At 48.0% G+C, this 23,780-nt stretch overlaps 2 protein-coding genes and 1 long non-coding RNA gene across 18 annotated transcripts in view; 1 reads left to right on the top strand and 2 right to left on the bottom strand.

Moving 5' to 3' along the window:
• EZH2 (enhancer of zeste 2 polycomb repressive complex 2 subunit) overlaps positions 1–9,764 on the top strand; it is a 62,042-nt gene extending 52,278 nt beyond the window's left edge. For 13 of the 15 annotated variants that reach the window (XM_073810038.1, XM_019933901.3, XM_019933897.3 and 10 more), the window contains exons 10-20: positions 505–745; positions 1,319–1,488; positions 2,003–2,097; positions 3,007–3,047; positions 3,458–3,583; positions 4,357–4,535; positions 6,538–6,633; positions 7,210–7,291; positions 8,179–8,259; positions 8,385–8,469; positions 9,440–9,764. In XM_073810038.1, the coding sequence (XP_073666139.1) occupies positions 505–745; positions 1,319–1,488; positions 2,003–2,097; positions 3,007–3,047; positions 3,458–3,583; positions 4,357–4,535; positions 6,538–6,633; positions 7,210–7,291; positions 8,179–8,259; positions 8,385–8,469; positions 9,440–9,500 (1,257 nt within the window). In that variant the 3' untranslated portion in view covers positions 9,501–9,764. The remainder of the gene's footprint in view (positions 1–504; positions 746–1,318; positions 1,489–2,002; positions 2,098–3,006; positions 3,048–3,457; positions 3,584–4,356; positions 4,536–6,537; positions 6,634–7,209; positions 7,292–8,178; positions 8,260–8,384; positions 8,470–9,439) is intronic. The other 2 variants (XM_073810039.1, XM_019933903.3) reach the window with 1 other exon arrangement.
• Positions 6,364–12,874, bottom strand: LOC117313634 (uncharacterized). Its single transcript, XR_012334136.1, has 4 exons — positions 12,238–12,874; positions 10,243–11,168; positions 9,415–9,830; positions 6,364–6,838 (listed from the first exon to the last, which is right to left on the bottom strand). It is a non-coding gene; the product is annotated as an uncharacterized lncRNA (long non-coding RNA).
• A 1,451-nt stretch (positions 12,875–14,325) lies between these two features.
• The window catches only part of CUL1 (cullin 1), a 107,159-nt gene continuing 97,704 nt past the window's right edge, over positions 14,326–23,780 (bottom strand). For both annotated transcript variants that reach the window (XM_019933888.3, XM_019933887.3), the window contains exons 16-22: positions 23,484–23,615; positions 20,988–21,080; positions 16,933–16,980; positions 16,771–16,853; positions 16,120–16,225; positions 15,485–15,598; positions 14,326–14,836 (exon numbers count right to left, since the gene is read on the bottom strand). In XM_019933888.3, coding sequence (XP_019789447.1) covers positions 14,756–14,836; positions 15,485–15,598; positions 16,120–16,225; positions 16,771–16,853; positions 16,933–16,980; positions 20,988–21,080; positions 23,484–23,615 — 657 coding nt within the window. In that variant the 3' untranslated portion in view covers positions 14,326–14,755. The remainder of the gene's footprint in view (positions 14,837–15,484; positions 15,599–16,119; positions 16,226–16,770; positions 16,854–16,932; positions 16,981–20,987; positions 21,081–23,483; positions 23,616–23,780) is intronic.

Raw genomic sequence — 23,780 nt, 5'->3', positions numbered from 1 at the left:
TGCATCCCTCACAGGGAAAAAATAAATGGGATGTTTTACTTGTAAGGCAGAAAGTGAAAGAGTGGAGTATGTGTACATGTTTTGTTTTCTTCTTGTATACTTTAAATATTACCTTAGAAGGGGACATGTTGGCTTAAGAAACCCTGAAATAGGAAAGTGTGACTTTAGATGCACATTAGATGTGTGCTTCCTCTTAAAATTCACTTTTAAATAGACTGTTACCTAAAGTATATTTCTATTTAACTCATAATCAGTTAATATAGAGCCGTCTTGCCTGATTTTGTGCTGCTCTGGCACTGTACGGAAGCCATATTTATCTTTCGCAAACCTTCAAACCCTCAAAAGCAGATAGAAAACAGTTGTATGTAGATGTGCGACTGTCTGTGAAAGCCGGATACTGTGATACATTTGACTAACGTGCTAATGCCATCCTTTTCTTTTTCTCCTCCGCCAAAATGAGCTGCAGAACTTTACCCTGATGTCTGCACTTTTCCTCCTTCGTAGGAGGGCGCGAAGGAGTTCGCTGCCGCCCTCACTGCCGAGCGGATAAAGACGCCCCCGAAGCGCCCAGGCGGCCGCAGGAGAGGGCGGCTCCCCAACAACAGCAGCAGGCCCGGCACCCCCACCACCAACGTGCTCGAGTCGAAGGACACGGACAGTGACAGGGAGGCGGGGACCGAGACTGGAGGGGAGGGCAACGACAAGGAAGAGGAGGAGAAGAAGGACGAGACCTCCAGTTCCTCAGGTGAGACGCGTCTGGTAACGGGGTCTTCCTGCCGCTCGGAGGGCTCATGTTGTCGAGGTTTGGGTCGTGTAAGGTGTTGGTTACTTCCCTCGGTTGGTTAGTTACAGACACGGTGAGAAACCCAGGAGCACAGCTGTGTGGCTGTGACTCTTACTGCTCTCTTCTGGCCCACACCCAGCCCTCGCCTGTGCTGTTGATCTGTCTGGGTTACTTGCAAGTTGACCATCCGGTTTATTTTCACTCTTTGGGTCACTTTCCTTTTTCCAGCTTTCACAGGGGCATGATGGAATTCTCATCATTCAGTTGAATCCTCCTGACGCCCTGTGGGTAGTGTTGGTTAGGAGAGAGAATTAGAACCACTGACTAGTATGTTATGGAGTGTCTTCTCAGCCCTAGGATTACACCATAAGTAACAGGAGGGTAACCCCATTTGCTCTCATTTTAGAAGGCTGAGTTAAAGGGAGCCTGCTCTCATGGTTTCCATGGGGGAAAAGCTTACTGATACTTCCTTCCCTTTCCCTTTCCTTCCTCCCATTGCTATTTCTTGACCATTGCTTAACTTTGGTTTCGTAGAAGCGAATTCTCGGTGTCAAACACCAATAAAGATGAAGCCCAACGCCGAGCCCCCCGAGAACGTGGAGTGGAGTGGCGCTGAGGCCTCCATGTTCAGGGTCCTCATCGGCACGTACTACGACAATTTCTGTGCCATCGCCAGGTTGATTGGGACCAAAACATGTCGACAGGTAAGCGTGCCTGATAAAAATACTGTCAGCTTCAAATGGAGAGATACGTGGTCACTGTCCAAACATACGAACACTCGTGGTTATCAAACTGCTGTTCCTCTGAAAAGAAGTATAAAAATTTTTTTTTTCACTGAGAGGATACTGAAAGGAAATTACTCATTCAACTTTAGATGTTTTAGGTTAGCTGGCAATGGGTTCTATCTTATTATTATTCATTCATTTATTTGTTTTTTGGCCATGCTGCATGGCACATGGCATCTTAGTTCCCCAAAGAGGGATCGAACCTGTGTCCCTTGCAGTGTAAGTGCAGAGTCCTAACCACTGGACAGCCAGGGAATCCTGGCGATGGGTTTTAAAAACCAGGAACGATTTAGATTTAGCCTCATGACTCTCAGTAAGAGTGTAATCGCAGCAGCGTCCCAGGACAGACAAAGAGTTTCTGGTGGGAATGAGCAGGAGACTGGTTTGCTTAAAGAGACGATCCTCACGGCCCTGTGGCCTTGCCTCTTGTCAGGTGTATGAGTTTCGAGTCAAAGAATCCAGTGTCATAGCGCCAGCCCCCGCCGAGGACGTTGACACCCCTCCCAGGAAGAAGAAGAGGAAACACCGGTGAGTCTGCGGCGTGATGCGGAGGCCGCTGCGGGCCTGGCGCTCGTGAGGGCAGTGGTGGCTCCACTCCGTTGATTAGGAAGGAAGCTTAAGTGGCCTCAGAAATAGGCCTGTGGGGTCTTGTTTCCATGGGCATTGCTGGCATTTTTCTGTAAGAACACAGTGGCTGTCAGGAGATTTGGTGTGTTGAGTCATAAAAATTTTATGATTACTATGCTACATTTTGGTCACGAAGAATTATTGAGTAGCTTCTGCAGTGAAGGCTGCATAAACCCTTACTTGGCATTCGTGTGTGGATCTCGGGAGGCTGTGAGCTCTGGGCCGGTTTTCACTCTAGGAGCCTGAGTTTTCCACGCCCACCCTGCCGTCGGCCTGGGTGAGCGAGTGACGGGGGCAGTGAAGGTGTCAGGCCGACTCGGATGTGTGGAGGCTGGATGGACTACTTGCTGTAACCACCACCCGGTCCTTTTTTTCTTTTTAGAGAGAAACATAGTTGGGTGTTGGGTAAGGGAACATCTACATTGTGCTTCAGAAACTGTCTACAGCTTAATTCAGGCTTTAGTAGACGCCTCGGCATTTTTTGCTTGGATTCTCTCTGACCATATAGCTCAGTTGAAATGATGCAAGAGCCCAGAAATGAGAGCAGGTGTGCTGTGGCAGAATCATCCACACTAGGATAAACCTGCCCCCGGGGGCTGGGCTGGCTCTCTGAGGCCACAGCCCTTAAGCTGTTCCCCTGCGCCAGGTGTGAGCTGGGTGGCGTGTGACTCCTTTTTCATGGTCACTTGGATTAAGAGCCCCGCTGCATTCATGGCCCAGGTTGACGCATTTAAGTTGCGATTGTTGACATGTGGCTGACTGTGCGCCCCAGGTCACGAGGGTGATGTTTTCTTCCTTTGTGTTTTGCAGGTTGTGGGCTGCGCACTGCAGAAAGATACAGCTGAAGAAGGGTCGGCACCTTTCCGTTCAGCTTCATTAGTAACTCGGTCTACTTCTCGTGTCTTAGAATAGTAATTGGATTAGAGTTTGGGATATTCTAATATAACCGACTTTGGTGCACTGAAGTTTAATGCACAGAAGTGCATTAAATGGAGGCTGTCTGTTGATTAATTTCCAGTCGGTTAGAGGAGAACGACTCTGGTAACCTGACTGAGGTGTGTGTGACAGTGCCCCAGGGTTCCCGAGCTCTTGGCGGGTGGGGCTAATTTCTGCTGACCTGTTGTAAACAGTGTGTGTGACGTTGCGGACACGGAAAGACAACCCGCTAAGCTCGGAGGGCCACGGGGAGAGCATGTGCTTGTCGGGCGTGTGCTCCCCTTGCCGCTCTCTGGACTGACGTGGTGCTGTTGTCTCTGTGCAGACGGCTCCTCCAACCATGTTTACAACTACCAGCCCTGTGACCACCCGCGGCAGCCTTGCGACAGCTCGTGCCCTTGTGTGATAGCCCAGAATTTTTGTGAAAAGTTTTGTCAATGTAGTTCAGAGTGTAAGTATGTTGTCTTGATGTGATTACGTGAGAATTCAATAGGCTGTTGGCCAGCAGTTTAAAACTGTAACCTCAGTCGGCACAAGGACACGGCAGCTCCTGCGTGCTCTTCCCTTTGGGAAATTCACTTATGCCACGAGCATGCATGGCGCCCAGGAGTGGCGCTGGGCCTGTATCCAGCCAGCCTCCTGGCTGACGCGGGTATGTGGGCAGGTTTAGGCGAATGTGGGTTAAAGGAGCTTTTATTTTTTCCCCCTTGATCATTTAACTTAAATCATAGTAGAGCTGACACAGAATGGAAGGGGACTCTAGAAATAGCTACCCAAATACTTTTTGGACACCAGAAACTGTTAAGAGTTAGGTGGGTTTAGTCTTCAGAATACAGGAATGTGTAGCATCAGGGTAGCGACTGTAATGATTTAATGAAACTGCACTGAAGCCTGGATACCAAGGAAGTACCTAGAACTCTGACTATCAGAATGGTTGAGATCCGTGGATATTATGTAGTCCAAATCCTTCCTTAACACCTGCTTTATAAATCAAAGAACTGTACGTACACATGCCATCTAACAGACAAAAACGGGGAGACAGGAACTCAGTGATCTCTTTCAGTATGGACAGCTTTAACTTTCCTGTTACTTCCCTTTCCTAATGTGTACGATGGGATAATACAGTTGTTGTGAGGCCTCCGTGCATTAATCAGGGCCTTAGCGCCAGACTTGAGCTGCACCATTAGGCAAGGTTTTCGTCTGACGAAGAACATCTCTCTGAAGGTCAGAACCGCTTTCCGGGATGCCGCTGCAAAGCCCAGTGCAACACCAAGCAGTGCCCGTGCTACCTGGCTGTCCGAGAGTGTGACCCCGACCTCTGTCTTACTTGTGGAGCCGCTGACCACTGGGACAGTAAAAACGTGTCCTGCAAGAACTGTAGCATTCAGCGGGGCTCTAAGAAGGTAGGGCGTGATCGTTGTTGGTGGGCTTCCGAGAGATGTCAAAGTCAGGATAGTCTTAGACCATTTAGCTGGGGCAAAAAAGTGATTATTGAATGGTACAGCTGGTAAAAGGAAAATGGTTGATTTTTCTGTAGAATAGTTTGCTATAGGATGAACCAGTCAACTCTGAGAAGCAGCTGTTAATGGTATCGGATTTGAACAAGAGGTATTTTTCTAGTTGTTTAATAGATGATTCGATTTTCTTTTTTAAGTTTAGTTAATAGAACAAGTGGTTTATCTAGTCTCCTTAGAGCAAATCAGTGGTGTTCCTGTCAGAACAGAGAGACCCATTCTTATCAAATAGTATTCTGGGTTCCTTTTTGCACAGAGTAAAAGATGGGACTTCCCACAGTAGTTTCTGTAATAACCTTGAAAATAACACAGGCAGGAATTACATAACTGAAGCCTGGGCATTGCATGGACTTGACTTGTTGCAACCAGGGAGTTTATTGCTGACCAAAAGAAACTTAGTTTTTAGGGTACTATCAGTATCTTGGCTTTTTAGGGTAGCTGATAGACTTCTTCAGTTAATCATTTTTATAATAATAGCTGACATTTATTATTTAATACAGAGCAGGCCCTGGTCTAAGCACTTTGTGTATTAACTCATTAGTCTTCCTAACTCCCTGAGTTAGGAATAATCATTAAACCCAACGTTCTGAGACTTGTCAGGAAAGGAGCAGGAACTCAGCCAGGCGTTCCGGCCCCGGACCCTGTGCCGTGAGTGACCACCCCGTGTGCACGCAGCACGCTCTTCTCTTAGGGTCTTGAACTAGTGTGTAATGTAACTGAGATCGCAGTACTGTCAGTCCTGCTCTACTGGAAGTTCTGTTTATGGCAGTGGCTTTATATTTTTGGCTGTGGCATTTGCTATCAGGCGTTCAGACGGTTTTACTCTAGGTCCTCACGTCACAGTGATGCTGGCGTGGTTTCCCGGGGACACCCATTCAGCCCTGAGAACTCCCATTTCTCCCTCAATCCTGTACTTTCCCACTGTATGATGAAAACCCCTCCTTCAGTTCAGAAAGTGGATAATCCTAATGGCGACATGTCTTTCTAACACATCTTTTACCTCCTAAAACAGAAAACTGTGTAGATACTTTGTACCAACGGGGTTTCATTTGCTTAACAGTATTTCGCTGGTCAGGAAGGTACTTGGTTAATTCTTCCCCGACAGGGAGTGTAGGCTGAGTCAGAACAAGCACAGATCGGTAACCTGGGGACCCGGGGGTCTTTTTCGAGGCCACGAGGATACTTGGAATGAAAGCATAATGATGAGCCACGATGAAAGGTCAGGGACTCATTCCCAAACAGACTCTAACGGTAGAAGCCACAGCAGTGATCAGCCATCTTGGCATCCGCTAAGAACAGAATGCTGGCCCACGGGAACGTGCTGCCCCTCGTGGTGGTTTTTCGTGCTGTCGTGAGGAAGGGCTGTGGAAGGATGCGCCCAAGAGAAAAGCGCCCTGGAAGGAAGGGCAGCGCTTCGGGAGGAATAAAAGCTGGTGAAGAGCCAGGAGAGGGCCCCACGGGGGCTGGGACTGGACCCGGAGGAGGTGGTGATAGAGGCCGCCTTGGGGAGGTGCGGGGGGCACGGACAGAGGGGGAGCAAGGGGTCCCTGTGTGACAGGCACGTTGCACGTGAAGTCCAGGAAGTCAAGGGCGGAAGGACGGACAGGGAAGCAAATGGTGCAGCGTGTCAGGATGCCTCGTGCAAGGACCGCAGTCGGAGGGACCCGCACCAGCATAGGTGATGTCCTATTTCTGAGAGAGACAGAGGATACTCAGGCTCTGTACTTGATTTACAAAAACCAAAACGTTCTTGCAGTTTGCCAAGCCCTTCGGTAACGCGGGGGAGCTGACCCCTTCCCCCGCCCGTGGCTGAATTACCCTGGGTCATCCCATGTCTGGTTTGTCCACTTCGCTCTCCTCTGATCATATGACTGTGTTTATTGTTCTCTAGCATTTATTGCTGGCACCGTCTGATGTGGCGGGCTGGGGGATTTTCATCAAAGATCCTGTACAGAAGAACGAATTCATCTCGGAATACTGCGGAGAGGTAAGGCACAGCCGTCCAGTTGCAGACAGAGGGATGCTCGCGGGCGTCATCTGTACTCACTTTGCTTGGGACTGATTTTCATTGGGCAAGTCTGTTGGGTTTGATGAGAAGTGAATTTAAAATGCCTTTTCAGCTTGGGCTTGTGGGTTTGGTTTGTTTGGAAGTTAAGCTACATGGCTTCAGTCCTTGTCACAGCTTTTATCACCTGGGGACAAGGGGGAGAACAAGAGCTTTAAAATGAGGAGTCTGTCCTACTTAATCCACAGCCAAGTTGATAAGGACCTAAGTCAGGAAAAACCCTGGGGCTGGCTTCATTGTGCGATTAACCCACCCGGTTTGTATTTTGTACTGAGTAAAAAGACTTTTGTTCATCACTTTCTCCAAGCATAGTTACTTTAAATGTGGAAGGATTCAATATTTCTAAGTTAGAGTCCTTAAAATATCACTGTTTTTGACAAAGAGAGAAACTGGCCACAGTGACCCCTCAAGGTCCCAACTGTTCCTGATGAGCTGGTGTGTGTTCGCCTACCAGGCTCACCTGTTGCAAAATAACCTCCCCCATGTCCTTCCTTTTAGATTATTTCTCAAGATGAAGCAGACAGAAGAGGGAAAGTATATGATAAATACATGTGCAGCTTTCTCTTCAACTTGAACAATGGTATGTTGATGAATTAGAGTGCATTTGGTTCCCGGGTTGCACGGGCCCTTCTGGTGGCTTGAGTATCAGAAACGACATTAGGGGCCCCCAGTGTCTGCAGTGTTGGAAGGAGCCCCAGCCTGGGCTAAGGAATGGGCTGTTTGCTGGGAAGTCAGCCAGGTTGGATGAGTGTAACTTGAGGGCGGAGGTGGAGGCTCCCTGAGCCGTAGGGGGTTCTGTGTGCAGGGAGAGATCGCTGCCCTGGCCCCGGGCCGTTCCTTGGCTTCACTGCCTGGCTCTCCTCTCGTGCCCCTCTTGCCACAGGTACCAGCTGGCTGGGCCCACCTCCTCCAGTTAGTGCCTCTGACCTGGGAAGGGTGTGGAGCAAGGCCTCGTGAAGCATCTCCACAACGCTCCTGGGGGTCCTCAGAGGACAACGAGGGTAAAGGGCGCTGCGTGTGCAGATGCTGATCCTGGGTGGAAAACTTCTGGTGTAGTCGGGTCACTGCTGGGAGTGTGCACGTCACACCCAAGCTATTCAGGGGGCCTCTCAGCTGAAGCAGGTAGAGTGGGTTCTTTCATGAATGTGCTCCATAATGAAGAAAACTAATATAATTTAAAATGTGAAGGGAAGAATTTAGTTAGATTTTATTTTTTGCCATGCTTTGGTCAGTAACAGGTGTTTACAGCTGATATAACTGTCTGGAATCACTGATTAATTTTTACCTAGAGAACATTTTCTTCCAAATGTCATTTCATACTAGGTGAAGTTGGTTGAATGATTTGCTTTTGAAGGCGAACCCTGAAGAAGCATAACCAGTTGTATTTCCAGAATCATAATAACTTTGTGTTTACTGCTCTGTATAGCTGAAATTGTTTACGGGATTGTGCTTATTTTTTCTCTTTAGATTTTGTGGTGGATGCAACCCGCAAGGGTAACAAAATTCGTTTTGCAAATCACTCAGTAAATCCAAACTGCTATGCAAAAGGTAGGTGTCCCCGGAGGTGGAGCTGCCGCAGGTTGGCCTGAGTGGTTCTGGGTTGACACTTGTTACGTGAACGGTCAGCACCTCTCCTGGGCCGACTTCACTGACCCCGGCATCTCTCTCTGCAGTGATGATGGTTAACGGCGATCACAGGATAGGGATTTTTGCTAAGAGAGCCATCCAGACTGGTGAAGAGCTGTTTTTTGATTACAGGTTGGTAACAGTACATTTCTAGAGTCATCAAGGGCTTTTCCTCTCTGGTCCAGCTCCAGGCTGGAGCTTCTGTCGTTAGAGTAACAGAGTTCTGGTCGTTATTTGTCGTGGGCAGTGGTGGGAGTTTGGTAACGTAGTTTTCCATTATACAAGTAATGCTTTAATATAAGTCAAAAAAAATGTGGACAGCTGCATTTTACCTTTGGGGTCCTTTCTGCGGGAGAAGGCACGCCGGCCGGCAGCCTCTGCTGTCAAGCTCTGGGGGATAAACTGACAAGTTCTATAATTTTTATTTAAATGCACTCAGACGTCTGTCTAGTTAAACGAATCCTGTGGCTGAATGTACATCCCATCCAGAAGCTGTTTCTTGAGTGCTGAGTTGTCGTAAAGTAGGGCCCGTGTGTAGCCACTTTCAATGGCAAAATTAGTGGGAGGTTACGAAGCCGTAGCCCCCCCAGCTCTGAGTGAGGGGCAGCTGGTAGACCTTCCTTTGGGTGCACTGTAGGTTCCAGCCGGCAGTGGAGGTCGCAGGTGCCTCTTCTGGCCTCTGTCCTGTTCTTTCTTCAAGGCGGGGGCGGGGCGTGACCAGCTCTGGCTGCTTTGACTAAGGGCCCAAGTCAGGGCTCTGCCGCGTCGCAGTTACTTTGCCTTCCCCGTGTTAGGCCTAATCACCGCGCTGCGGGCCTGCCTTCGCTGGAGGTTGGTTTCAGGGGCACAGGGCTGGCTGGGGAGAGAACTGGGGAAGGGTTGTACTACCAGTTCCATCCACTTTGCAACTGGAATTGGCCCAATGATGCAGCTGTGTAACAGGATGCGTGTGTGCTTTTCCTTGTGGACGTGTGAGTGCAACACACTCAACGAAGCGGACTTGGCTGTGTTGGATCTCACCCCGGGCTGGAGGGCACTCACCCCTTTTTCTTGCTGTTTGTTTCAGATAGTACTCACCCCTTTTTCTTGCTGTTTGTTTCAGATACAGCCAGGCTGACGCCCTCAAGTACGTGGGCATCGAAAGAGAAATGGAAATCCCTTGACGTCTGCTACCTCCCCCCTTCTCCTCTTGGAACAGCTGCCTTAGCTTCAGGAACCTCGAGTACTGTGGGCGATTTAGAAAAAGAAAATGCAGTTTGAAATTCTGAATTTGCTAAAAGTACTGTAAGAATAATTTATAGTAATGAGTTTAAAAATCAACTTTTTATTGCCTTCTCACCAGCTGCAAAGTGTTTTGTACCAGTGAATTTTTGCAATAATGCAGTGTGGTACATTTTTCAACTTTGAATAAAGAATACTTGAACTTCTCCTGGTCGTTGTCATCTGTCACACAGCTTCCTCAGCTGATTGATTTTAGAAAAAGACGACTGAGTCTAATGGGAAAAACATTTAACTCCTTCGGTTTTCCAGTAGCCATCCTACTGAAATCTTGGTTTCACTAATACTGCCTATTTATTAGGCAAGTTAATACCAAATATAACAAATATATGCCTACATATAAACCTACTACCACTAATACACGTCACAATTTAATAAGGGACTCACTGCTGGCATCGGAGACCAGTGCGGGGCACGTCCCCGGCTGCCGAGAGGCCTGCAGCTACGCACCCTCTAAGCCTCGTTCTCCATGTGAAACAACAGACAATCGGAGGAAGCGACTTCTGAGAACCGATCTAGCTCTAAATCCCACAAGTCTAGATACAGCCCTTCAGATACGACGGGGATATGTAGCCAGACTAGGTTCATACCTCCTTGAAGAAGTAATAAGAACACCCTCTTTCTTACGTCCCAAGGAGGTGGCGCTGCTCCTCGGGCCAGGCGGCGGTGGCACAGTGACGCCGTCGTGGTGGGAGAGCCCAGACGGCTGTCGTCAGCCCGGGTGCGTAGCTGCCTCTACTAGAGTTTGGTAAATTTTCACTGATTTATAACATGGTAATGGTTAACGGGAAGCTCCGTCAGAACTCACCTGCCTCTGCAGTTGCACAAACGCTGAGGAGACTGGTTCCCACTGCATCCACGCACAAGCCACAGCCACCTGAGTCCTGGCACACAGTTCATGGGCCCCTTGGCTTTGGCACCGAAGAGAAGAGACCCAGCCTTGGGGGTGTCATCCGTGTCTTCTCCGCCACCCTGCTGGGATGTCCTGTCCCCACGCCCCACCCAGGAAGCGGGACCTGCACTCGGCCGCCTGTCACTGACCTGTTCACGGAGGGTCACCCCACGTTTGCCTGATCACCGCATCCAGCCCTTGGCACTCAGCCCCAGCGGAGCCCGTCTGTTCCCTGCTGCACGTGGGCCTGTTCGGGACGCCCCAGGGATGACTCGCCCCCAACAGCAGCTACTGACAGAGCTCATTCCAGCCACAACTTTTCTACTGTGTGTAGCTCCCAACCTGTCCCCAGACGCCAACACCGGGAGGTGGGTCCTTGAGCTCAGGTAGGTTCTGCTCGTTTAGTACACCAGAGGCCCAAATGCAGCAGAAAGACAGCAGTTGTACCGATGGACGGCAGTCTTTGCGAGCACCAGCTGGTGTGTATTCTCGGTGCACAGCAGGCTTTGTACCCTGGTTTGCAATATACCTCCAGTAACCTACCCACTGACCTCGTGGACACGGAGATTCTGACCAGAAACACTGTTGACACGCAGCCACGGCTACATCCCATGTGATCAAGAGCGTCCTTCGGTCCAGGCAGCTTTAGATCTTCCTTTATCTGTAATGGGGGGAAAAAACCACAGAGCCTGACACAACGTATTCAAATACCCAGGTAACAGAGAAGATTGGCAAAAGCTAAGTTTAAGTACATGCTTTTCTCCCTTCCCCTTGCTCCCCTCACCGAGGTGGTAATTGACTTTGTATGTGGGTAAGCCTGGTGGTTAGTTCCCTACCAGGGAAAACAGACGCCTAAGTAGGATGAGATGAGTGTAACGAGTTACCACAAGATACGGATACGTTTCAAATAGTTTCCATGGTTTAGGGATGCCACCCATTGTTCACTGAGGATAAAGAACCCGACAACACGCTGCCCAGCTGGCCGGTGTCTGTAGTCCTGAAGCTTTTCCCCTGATGGTCATGAGGGCCCACACGTCTGACCGCAGTCCTAATGTCCAAATACAGGCAGCACCTCAGCCTCAGAGTAAACTGCCCCAAGCAAATCTGAAGGCACCATGACAACACCGTTCCGTGTGTCAAAATTCTCTTCAATATTTTGTAATTTATAAAAAATTTATAATTATCTACCTAGAAACTGCTTCCTCTTTTTTTATTTTTTGGCTGTGCTGGGTGACATACAGGATCTTAGTTCCCCCGGCCAGGGATCGAACCCGTGCCCCCTGCGGTGGGAGCGTGGAGTCCTAACCCCTGGACCGCCGGGGAAGTCCCGCTAATTATTTTTTGATATTGTCTGAATCATTCACCCTCCAGCCTTCACTGAATCCAGTCAGTGACTCCGAAGTCCCGATTTCCACCTCTGCCCCCGCACCCGCCAAAAGTCAACTAACATCGTGTAATTTCGATTCGTAGATGGGTCGTCAAGAGGGATTTCACATGTGGACGTTCTGAAGAACGTAAGTATTCTGCCGGAAGTTGTATGAGCTTTGGGCTCTTACTGGAATAAGCTCAAATAAATGCTTGCTTGTTCCTCCAACCTGTTACAAACAATTCCAGTGACGGGTGTATGTAGCACCTGGTATTAGAAATGGTCCAATACATCAAATCCGCACAGCTTTTTGTATGTGAACCGCACCTCCAGAAAGAGGTTTTAAAAAACCATCCACACTCACCTATTATGACCAAGTCACTGTGCTGCCACTGGAGATGAAATTCGTGTATATAAAATCCAATCACCCAGACAAGTTATTGCCATTCCTAAAAAAAAAAAAAAAGAAATTGTCTTCATTAGAAGGGGGATTCAGTTCAAATGGGTCAGCATGTTGGATTTTTTCATCTGGGTGTGGTAAAATCTTAAATTTCTTTCAAAGTAAAATTAGATACCTCGACAAATAGGTAAGGCCATCTTAAAATGCTCAGTCAGTAAAAATATGTTAAATTCAGGTGCCTCTTGGTCCTGCAGCTCATTCTCCCTGCACCTGCTACCTAGGCCTGTACTTTGGCGTCCCTGGCTGCTTCTCACAAAGGCACTGCCGGGTGACCGCCTGGCAGTTTGCATTAACGCAGACGTGAGGTCCAAGCGCCCAGCCCAGGAGAGAGAGGCTCCTGGCAGTGGGGCCCCACCTTGCCTGCTCCCCTCCCAGGCGAGAGGAAATGGTTCCCTCAGACCACGGTACCACAGTGATAGCCTGGAACATGGGTTTCCTTCAACCGACCAACTCCTGTGGGTCCTGCCAGGGCTGCCGTCCACCATCCCTCCCCCAGGGCATGGACTTCCTGTAGCAACTGTGCATCAAACAGCTTTCAGAAGGCCTGGGCATCTGTCCCTAAGTAGATTCGGAAGATACTTACTATTGACGTTATCCTGAAAATGCAGGAAACTCAATTCTCATGGCTTGTGTTTGGAGGCCCGGCCGTCCTTGTTAGGCGAGGCTATGGTTTAGGGAACAGAGGCACAAAGTCTTGAGCTGCTTTTTATTCCACACCCATTAAACAGGACAGTTGCCAAGTGTGAGGGGGGTGGGCAGGTACAGGTACTGAATGTGAGGATGGGAGGGAACCACCCAATCACCTACCGTCAGTCCGCCTTTGCTCACAGATGTCCTAGGTCCTACCAAAGGCACTCCTCATCCTGCAGGAACTCAAGAGACAGCAGCAAAATCTCATTCAAATTTACCTTCCCACTCTCGATGAGACTCACACACAAGCTGGGCAACTGGCTCCGTGGTGGTTACTCACAGCACGTTAGTCGCGGAGGCGGATGGACTGTTGAGAGGAGCAGCAGAGCTGTGGTCCCAGCCAGGACTCGCGGGCAGTTAGGCCGTCCTTGGAGCCCCAGGGCACTGCAGGATCTGGGGGGAGGGACGGTCCCCTGGGGTGGTGGCAATGCTCTTTGCCTGGTTCACACACTGGGAATCTTTTATGATTGTTTGAAAAGGAAGAATGTACTAGAAAAACAAAGAGTGGACACCATTACACAAGCGCTTAGTCTATTACTACTCCTTTTAATAACCTGTTTAACTTTTAATTTTTTAAAACTAACCTGTTAGGTGCCAGATTGGTCCAAGAAACTGTAAGGACTTAGCTTTGGCGTCTTCCTCTGGCCCTGCTCTTGGAACCTGGCCTCCGGGCAGGTAGGGACCACACAGATGTTGACAAGCATGTTCACGTCTCACATCACGGGAGTTGCCTGTGGTTTATGGGGACCACGAAGCCCCTGAGACTGAGCCTTCCCCGGGGCCTCTGCTCCCACCTCCCGTTCCTTCTGTCCTCGGGCCGGGAAGTGACCGCCTGGGGGCTGAGTGACAGTGGTATATCGCCAACACCAGGACCGTGGATGAGGAGTGACTGTCCTTCGAACAACTGGTCGGAAGCAGGAGGGAGGCGCTGGTGGTAGACACGGTCCCCAAGCCGCACTCGTGACCAGCGCCCGGGAACAGGGGCCACTCTTCCCACGGGAGGTGTCGGGATGACCCCATCCAGCCTTGCAAGTGTCCACAGAGAAGCCATGGGAGGCGCTGAGGCCTGGGAGCTGCTGTTCAGTCGCTGGAGGAAATCGCGGGGCTGAGCACAGCGTCGAGGAGAAAAAGACGACAAAGGGCTTAAGCTGGGAAGAGCTTACAAAGGCCAATCTCAGGAGGGCAGCCCTTGGGACCTCAGGAAGACACTGGGAATACCCGTTTGCACAATCATTATGTCTTTTATTTACATATAGAAATTAGTAAAACTTAAAACAAAACCAAATGCGACTTGTACAGAAATCCTTTAATTTTCTTTATTTTCACACATTAAAAAATGAAACACACTATACAAATGGTTTTTCATAGCGGATTACACGTGGGTCCATTCAGACCTGCTCTCCAGGCGCTGCCGGCCTCCGAAGGGCCGCCCGGCCGGCCGCTGTCATTCACGTGGCCAATGGGTTGATTCGGATGCAGAAGCATGCAGCCCTCAGCGAGGAAGGTTCCATCCCCTCTGGTCTTAAATTAGCTTAAATGGCGTCGGTGTCCGTATTTACAGACGTGAAGTGTGGCGATCCTGAGCAGTTCTCATCGCCCCGAGCCCGCGATGGGAGCCTGGGCCTCGGGCCGAGCAGGAGGTCCGCATGGCGCTGCCGCCGCCGCCGCCGCCTCGCCTCCATCCTTCCCACGGGACGAGGGGCTGCGCCGCGGTCAGACCCCTCCAGGAGGGTTAGGCCAGGTAACTGTAGGTGTCCTTTTCACCATCCACTCGCTCCAAATATTCCTTCTCGATCAGAATGTCAATGCATTTCTGGGCGCCGTTTTTAGAAGAGGAAGAGGTAGTGAAAGGGAAAGAAAAACATGTTCAGGGTCCGAACGGAGACGGACCCCCCTCCATCCCTGGGGCACCGCCGCCTCCCCGCCCAGAGCCCCGCCCCCGGGGCTCCCGTCCCTCCAGCCGCACCCGCCCCGCGGTACCTGCCACCCAGTTTCTGTTTGAAATGACGGCAACCAGAAACGAGCCTCGAGTGTGCCCAGGGGCCGCGGGCCACCCAGGGGACCCGGAGCAACGAGCCACATCCATGGAGACCGCCTCCCCCGCGGGCTCGGGCGGGGACTCTCAAGACCCTCTGGGCAGAGTTCAAGGCGGCAAAGTGCCACGCGGAGGTGGTGACACCAGGGCGTGGCTACCGGCCGGGAGGGAGCGCGAGGCTCCCTCTCGTCTGGGGCAGCTGATCGCTTTGCCGAGGTCAGCAAGCTGAACGCTGAGGATTTGGCCCTTCTCTGTGTACGTGCTTCAATAAAACGCTGAAAAAAATCATCCTATTTTCTTTTGCAGAAACCTATTATACGTGACTAAGCCAAGTTCCTTCTTCGCGACACAGCAATCAGCCTAGTGTGGTTACCTCTTCTGGCTTCTGAAATGTAATCTGAATGCTTCTGCTATTAATTCTTGTACCTTAATTACTGGGACCCGAGGCTTGAACCTTGAGGACAGCTGGGTCAGCACTTCTCCAAGTAACTGCTGGTGCTTCAGAACCTTCCTCATTTTCATAATTCTCACAATAGCCGCCTGTGTGACCAAGGAAAGAAAAACAAATGTGTTTAACGGAGTTATAAGAACTTAGCCGTAGTAATTAAGAAGAACTAGCAACAAGGCTGCCAAACACGCAGAGGACTACGATTTCCTAACAGGTAACAAGCACACCGCAGGTCAGAGCGGGCAGGGCGCCAACTCCATCTACTTAAGTTTCAGCGCCAACACAACAAACATTAAAATGTTTTGGTCTTATGAGCAGCAATTTTAGCAATTTAACCCAAGTAGAAAACACTTTTAAAATGAGAAAAAGTTCAGTCTTCGAAGCCACGGAAGCCGCCTGACCCTGCACTAAACAACTTCCCCTCCCTCCCATCTTAGTAACTCACCACAGGTATTTGCTCTCATCTATTTCATCGATTATTCCATCTACTCCATCCAGAACCACCCATCATCCTGGCCACCACTCCCAAGTCACAGGACACACAGCCCAGAGGAAGCACCACCCCCGCTGCGGCGGCCACCTCCCACGCGAGGGGACAGGCACCCAGTGTCACCTGGATCAGAAGCTTGCGATCTTCCTCGATGTTTTTGTGTGTGGTTTCTTGTTCCTGCTTCTGTTCCGTTTTCATTGGCACATTGATGTTAACCCTTAATTTCTTACTGTCAAGAAAATCGAGGAAATCAATCACTATTGTTTTAAAAGGCAGGCAGTAAAGGCTTCTTTCTGTTTTCAATCTTTAAGAGGTGCTTTGCTCCCCAGACGGAGGGTGGAGAGTGTGACCGACCATCTCCCGCTTCCCTGCCACACTCATCTCTCTGAAAAGCCCCTAGTTCTCTGCAGGGCGGGTTCCTGCTCTGCCAGCAGCAGGACGTCTGTATTGCGGGAAATTCAGTTCCTTAACCTGCTCTCCCAAACTCTGTCAAGTGAAATAAAATCAAGACACGGGGACACAGAGGTCCAAACTTTCTAGGCGAGCCATTTAAGGAGACATTTATTTGCCAATAGAAGAAAAACCCCAAAGCTGAAAGAGTCAAATGGAGACCCACCCAGGATGGGTCAGAGGGAATCAGAGGACCCTGTCAAAGGCCTGCCAGGCCTGGCACCGTGCTCACAGCCCCCCATCTGAGGTGACACCAGTAAGTGCACTGGGGGTCAGGGGATAAGTCTACGGCCTAGGACCATCTACTTGTTAGATTTTCCTTACTTTTTATAACCAAGATATAATTTTATTAAGGTATCTGGCTTCAATTCCACCTCATCAACATTTGCATTTTCGTCTTCCAAGACCTATAAGAAAACAACTGTTACTACGTAATCTCAGGAAAAGGCTTTCTTCTAGCTTAACATAAAAAGTACACAAACATACCAATAACTTTGACTTCAATAAAATCTGTAGGACTTGTGCCAAAATGTCCTGCAATTAAAGAGAAAAGAGAAAATGCATTTTTCTTTGTAATAAGAACCACAGCCCCAGTCCCACAGTCCTTTCTTCTATGGAAAAATAAAAGTCACTGAAGTAGAATATGCCCGGAGGAAAAAGAGGGATGGTGCCTCTTACAGGGTCCCCAAAACCTACTCCTAAAAGTGAAATCAACCCCTTTCTGCTCTTGATCACCTAGTATTAAAACTGACAATTCTACTACAAATATTAGAAATCGTGCATAACTGATTTTTTGACTAAATCTTCTTAGATGCCTGACGGCGCATCTTGAACACTGATCACCGCAAAGAATGAGCAGAGGGAGTGTCATGGGCCCGGACACGGTGGACAACACCGTCTGCTCACTAACAGGACGGGGATGGTGCCCGTCACCCTGCCGCTCACCCACCTTTGGTGAAGTCTAAGCCCGTCGTGTGGCCTCTGGGCCGCTTCCTCCCCCCGAGAGCAGGTGGGCAACCGTTTCTCAGCTCTCCTTTAGCTCCACAGGCTCCCGATCCCATGGAATCGGACAGTCACCAGGCCGCTCACATGCGCAGCCCCTCCTCCCTGGATGGAAAGGGCCGCCCCCCACGTAAGGGAAGCCCATCCTGGTCAAGGAGAGCTGGAGAGGCCTCTGGTGTGGTGACTGGCCCAGAGTCCAGAGCAGGATGAGGACGCTGCTGGCCACGCCCGGGGCACGGATGCAGAGGCTGCCTTCCCGAGCCAAGCTGACTCCTACTGAGGAGGGCAGGGGAGGGGTCAGCCCCCCACGGGGAGCCGGCTCTGCACTAAAAACTGGCTCAGGGGCTGGTGGGGAGCTCAGCTCCGAAAAGCAGGTCCCCAACCAAGGGCAGAGCCCCACACCAGGGTCTGGGGGCAACCTCCACCCTAACGGAAGCCTCCTCCTTCTGGTGAGGAGTGAGGAGTGAAGAACACTCCTACGTGCAGAGAAGCAGATTAGTTTTGTTATTAGAAACTGAGAATGTATTCTGGACTGACTTGAAGCAGGACTCAAAAATAAATGACTTTCCTAATTCACATTCTACGAGGCCAGAACTAGCCCGACACCAAAACCAGACAAAGTCGTCAAAAGAAAATGGCAGACCAATTTCCTATGAATGAAGATGGAAAAATCCTCAAGAAAATTCCAGCAAACATATAAATTCCAGCAGCATATAAAAAGCATTATATACCATGACCAAGTGGTATTATCCCAAGAATGCAAGGGTGATTCAACATTAAAAAAATCAACATAATGCACCATTATTGATGGACAAAAAGCACAGTTATCTCAATGCAGTAGAAAAAGCATTTAAACAGAATCCAACACTCTTTCATAATAAAAACACTAAAACCAAAACGAAACTAAACAAAACAAAAAACTAGGAATAGAAGGGAATTTCTTCAGTCTAGTAAACAGCATCTAAGAGAAACTTAAGTGACTGTAAGGCTTCCCCCAAGATCAGGAACAAGACAAGGATGCCTGTTCTTACCACTTCTGTTCAACAATGTACTGCGAATTCTATCCAAAGCAATTAGGCAAGAAAAATAAATAAAAGGCATTCAAATAGGAAAAGTAAGTAGTAAAACTATCTGCATCTGCAGATGACATGGTCACATATTAAAAAAGCCCTAAAGTATCCACACAAAAAATATTAGAATAAATGAGTTCAGCAAGGCTGCAGGATACAAGTTCAATACATAATTACATTTCTACACACCAGCAATGAACAAACAATTCCATTAACAATAGCATCAAACTTAAAATACTTAGGAATAAATTTAACCAAAGAAGTGTAAAGGCTTGCATAATGAAAACTATCAATATGAGACACAGTTTAAAAAGAATAAAAGACAGTCTGAATAAATGGAAAGACATCCATGTTCACAGAAGACTTAATATTGTTAGGACGGCAATTCTCCTTCCAAAGCAATCTACAGATTTAACAGAATCCCCATCACAATTCCAACTGCCTTTTTTGCAGAAACGGACAAGCTGGTTCTGAAACTTATATGGACCCAGAATAGCCAACACAATCTTGAAAAAGAACGAAGTTGGATGTCACAATTCCAAAACTTACTACAAAACAACAGTAACCAAGACAATGTGGTACTGGCATAAGAACAGACATTTAGATCAGTGGAAAAGAATTGGGAATCCAGAAAGAAACCCATACATCTATGGCCAATTGATTTTGACAGGTTGCTAGTACGAACCAATAGGGAAAAAACATGTACAAAAATATCCAAGCACTATGTTGTACACCTGAAGCTAATGTATTAATTTATACTTCAATTATACTTCAATAAAAAGTCAGGGCTTCCCTGGTGGCACAGTGGTTGAGAATCCGTCTGCCAATGCAGGGGACACGGGTTCAATCCCCTGTGGGTCCAGGAAGATCCCACATGCCACGGAGCAACTAAGCCCGTGTGCCACAACTACTGAGCCTGCGCTCTAGAGCCTATGAGCCACAACTACTGAGCCCATGAATAAATAAATGTGTGTGTGTGTGTGTGTGTGTGTGTGTGTGTGTGTGTATATATATATATATATATATATATATATATATATATATATATATAAAGTCAACTGTACTTCAATAAAAAGACAGGAAAAGAATAATCTCTGACCTTGGATTAGGTAATGGTTCCTTAGATATGACACCAAAAGCACAATCAATAGAAGAAAAATAAAGTGGACTTCATCAAAATTAAAACGATGTGTGTGATTAAGAAAATGAAAACCCAGAGAACAAGAGAAAATATTTGTAAATTATGTATCTGAAAAGGGTCTACTATGCAGAATATATGAAGAAGAATTCTTACAACTCAACAAAAAAGACAAATAACCCAATTAAAAACGGGCATAAACATCATTAGTTGTTAGGGAAATGCAAATAATCACAATGCGGCACTACTTCATATCCACTAGGATGTGTATAATTTTTTAAAAAAATGGATAACAACTAATGTTGGCAAGGATGTGGAGAAAGTGGACCCTCATACGCTACTGGTGAGAATACAAGCTGGTGTAGCCACTGCGGAACAGTCTGGCAGTTCCTTCAAGAGATAAATATAAGTTATCATGACTCAGCAATTCCACATCTAGATTTATACCCAAGAGAACTGAGAATATGTTCATACAAAGACTTGAAAGGTGGAAACAACCCAAATGTCCATCAGCTGATGAATGGATAGACATAAGGTGGTCCATCCATATACTGGAACATATTTCGGCCATAAAAAGAGGATGAAATACAGATACGTGCTCCCACATGGATAAGCCCTGAAAACATTGTGCCGTGTGAAAGAAGGCAGACACAAAAAGCCACGTGCCATATTATTCCACTTATATGACATGTCCAGAGCGGGCAAATCCAGAGAGAGAGAGAGAGAGAGAGAGAGAGAGAGAGCGAGCGAGAGAGAGAGAGAGAGAAGAGCAGAGCAGAGCAGAGTAGATTAGCGGTCATGGGGGCTGGGGAGAGGACAGGTGAAGGGTAGCTATTGCTGGTGGGTATTGGGCTTCTTCTGAAGGTGATGGAAATGTTCTGGAATTGGATAGTGGCGGTGGTTATACAACCCTGTGAAAAACCACTGAACTGTATACTTTAAAATGGTGAATTTTATGTTATGTGAAATAGCGCAATAAAAAAATGATTAATAGGAAGAATAACATTAAGTGAAAATTTAAGTTTAGTAAGAAAAAGCTTAGCTGGAAAGAGGGTTAAGAACAAGCTAAATGAATGAGAGAAAAGCATATCATGTGTACGTGGTGTGTGTGTGTGTGTGTGTGTGTGTGTCTGTGTGTGTGTGTGTGTGTCTGTGTGTGTGTGTGTGTTACATTGAGTTTAAAAATTAGTATTTAAGAAAAATCATGCCTTGAGCCCTGGAATGAGAGCATATTCATGTTCATAAGACAGATACCCATTTCAAATCAAAGAAGACCCCCACCCCCTCCCCCCCCCAGCTTCCCACAGCAGAGAGGCTGGCGGTAGGAGTACCATTTTGATCTGGGTGCTGTCTGTCAGCTGCTGCACGGCGTACGCGTCCTCTGTGTTGTACTGGAGCAGGATGGCCATCTGGAACGTCGACGCCTTAGGGTCCCCACATGAAAGAAAGAGAGGCAAAACCTAAACGTGTGGACAACTCCCAGAGTGCAGAGCCTGAGCGTGAAGAACCTACTCATGAAACCAATTCCCAAACAGATGCGGAAACCAAAGCAGATCTGCAAGGGAAGACAACGTGTCTAATTCCACCACGCTGCCACGTTTTCCTGAAAGACGTCATTCTCCACCTTCTCAAACATTCAAGTGATTTTGAACTTTCTTCCAAATGCTTTGTCTGTACAAATACAGCTGGCCTTTGAATGCCTCGCAGCAGGGCTGGGTTAGGGGTGCCGAGCCTGAGCCGCTGAGCAGCCACGTGTAACTTAAGTTCGGCCCCGTGTACGTGTGCTTCCTCCCCACCTGAGGATTCATAGCCAGATTCAACCAACCGTGGATCCGGGCTGTGGAGTATTTACTACGGAAGAAAACTGCCTAATGGTCGACCCGTGAGGTTCAAGCTCGTGTGGTTCAAGGGTTAAGTGTACACACCATCTATGCAGCCACACTCATTTTATATAGATAAACACAGAGATACTCAGCCAGTGTCGACAGAAGCACTGAGCATCCATCTTTAAGTCTGATTTTCCACAAATACTAAAGAAAACTGTGTCTGGCACACCACTGACAGAGGAACCTGCAGCTGAGCTGTATGATACTTGGGTGTTTTTTGTTTTTTTTTCCTAAGTACTTCACTATGTAAAGTTTAAATGGTTTAAAGCAAACCACAATCGCTCTGAGGTATTTTTAGCAAACCGTGCGCCAGGCAGCATACACTGGTTTTAATTTCTCAAGCTGTGCAGGGAACGACGCCCGCTGAGGGAGGGCGCTCCGCTCCTGGGGGAGCCCTGGGCGCCGTGCCACACGCCCCATGCGAACCCCTCCTCCCTTCCCCTCTTCCATAACCCGTGGCAACAACTAAAGGGCCATAAGCACCGCCACTTGTCCAGGCAAAACCCTGGTCAACGGGAGGGGGGGCAGCAGCGGCAGTGTGGGCGGGGTGAGTGCCTCTGACAGACTTCAGGATGCGGCCAGGAAAATGGCCCGGGGGGCCCAGGGGGTGGGGCGGGGGGGGGCAAGACTGACAGCTCTGAGGTCTCTCCTGAGATGAGCAGGGGCCTCTCATCTCTGATGGCAGTGACCAAAAGCAAAACGAGTCTCTGATAAATGTTCCACAGCTTGGTGGTAGCCCCACAGGTGTCCACATTTGTCATAACTCCATCTGTACACTTAGATGGGTGTCTTTTTACATAAATTATCTCAGTAAAGTTTACAGAATGTCCACTTATCAAAAAAGGGGCACTGAGATTTCAGGTACTGAAGTATGAACTCACAGATTCTTCTATGCATACTTGGGAATAAAGAAAAACTTCCAACCGTACAATTGACCCTTGACACAGGTTTGAACTGTGTGGGTCCACTTATACGTGGATTTTGTTTTTCGATAGTAAACAGGACAGTGCTACAGATCCGAGGCTGGTTGAATCCGATGCAAGGGAACCGTGGATGCAGGGCGCCGACTCTAAGTTATGTGCAGGTTTTCAGCTGCTGGAGGGCGGATGCCCCAAGCCCCGCACTGCGCGAGGGGCAGCTGCAGAGAAACCCGCATTCAAGTGGATACAGACCTCTGGACCTGGTGTAACAGAACGTCAAACACTTCTATCAGGGTAGAACTACTAAAAGTTTCAATTAATGAGCAGGTTGAGTCTGCAGAATGCAGTCAGAAGTTTCTTAACACTTAACAACAGATCTGTAATTGTTTTTAGAAGCACACTAGCGAAACCCTCTTCAAGATGGATTCTTTAAGGGAAAAGACCTTAACTGCAATTTCGTCTCTGCTGCATATCAGCCCGGAGCCAGAGGAAGTCACTTAAATTTGCCTGATCCTCTGTTTCCCAGATATAAAATGGAACCTAAGTTACAGTTATCATCACACAGCACTCAGCACCACAGTGAGCGCCAAGGGTTGTTGTTAATGTGAAACTGCCCTGTCAAAGGGAAAGAGCTATTATCGTAATTAAATTCATGAAACTCCAGCTTTTTAAACTACTATCTGACCACTTAGTGTGTGTCAGGCAGGAGCTGTACCCAACACTTATTAAATACATGATTTTGCTTGTTTTTCACACCACACACAGAGTCGAAGCACTGACACCCGCCCGCCCTTTTGTGGAGGAGAAAAGTGAGGCTCAGTGTCATTAAGTAACTTCTCCCTTAGCCACAGAGAGTAAGAACTCAGCTCCACTGACTCTTAAAAATCCAAGCTGTTTAACCACGGTATTATTTTGCCAGAGATTGACTCCAGATTTTGTTGCGTGAAACACTAAATTTCTGTAACTTGTCTTCATTTATACTTAAAAAAAAAAAAAATCCAAAATAAAAAGGTGATCTTACCTGCAAAGTGTATCTGTTTTTGAAGCAGTTTGTTACTAATTCTCCTTTTGACAGCTGATATAACCATGTCAATTTTCTGCCACTGTGACGGCTGGCATAAAACGCTGTGAATCGCTGGTAACTCCGTTCCAGCTGGATACAGAGGGGGAAGAGCATTTGTGGAATATATATCTCACCATATTCTACAGTCAACATCTCTAAATAAAAAACACTGGTCCAAGTTTACCGGACAAAATGCTTACAGAACAGTAAAATACAAATATCAAGTGTTTACTCTCTTGCAAAAAAGCACGTTGA

The sequence above is a fragment of the Tursiops truncatus genome, chromosome 9, assembly GCF_011762595.2.
Source record: "Tursiops truncatus isolate mTurTru1 chromosome 9, mTurTru1.mat.Y, whole genome shotgun sequence".
In the NCBI taxonomy this organism is placed as follows: Eukaryota; Metazoa; Chordata; class Mammalia; order Artiodactyla; family Delphinidae; genus Tursiops; species Tursiops truncatus.
This window is presented reverse-complemented; position numbering and strand designations above follow the sequence as displayed.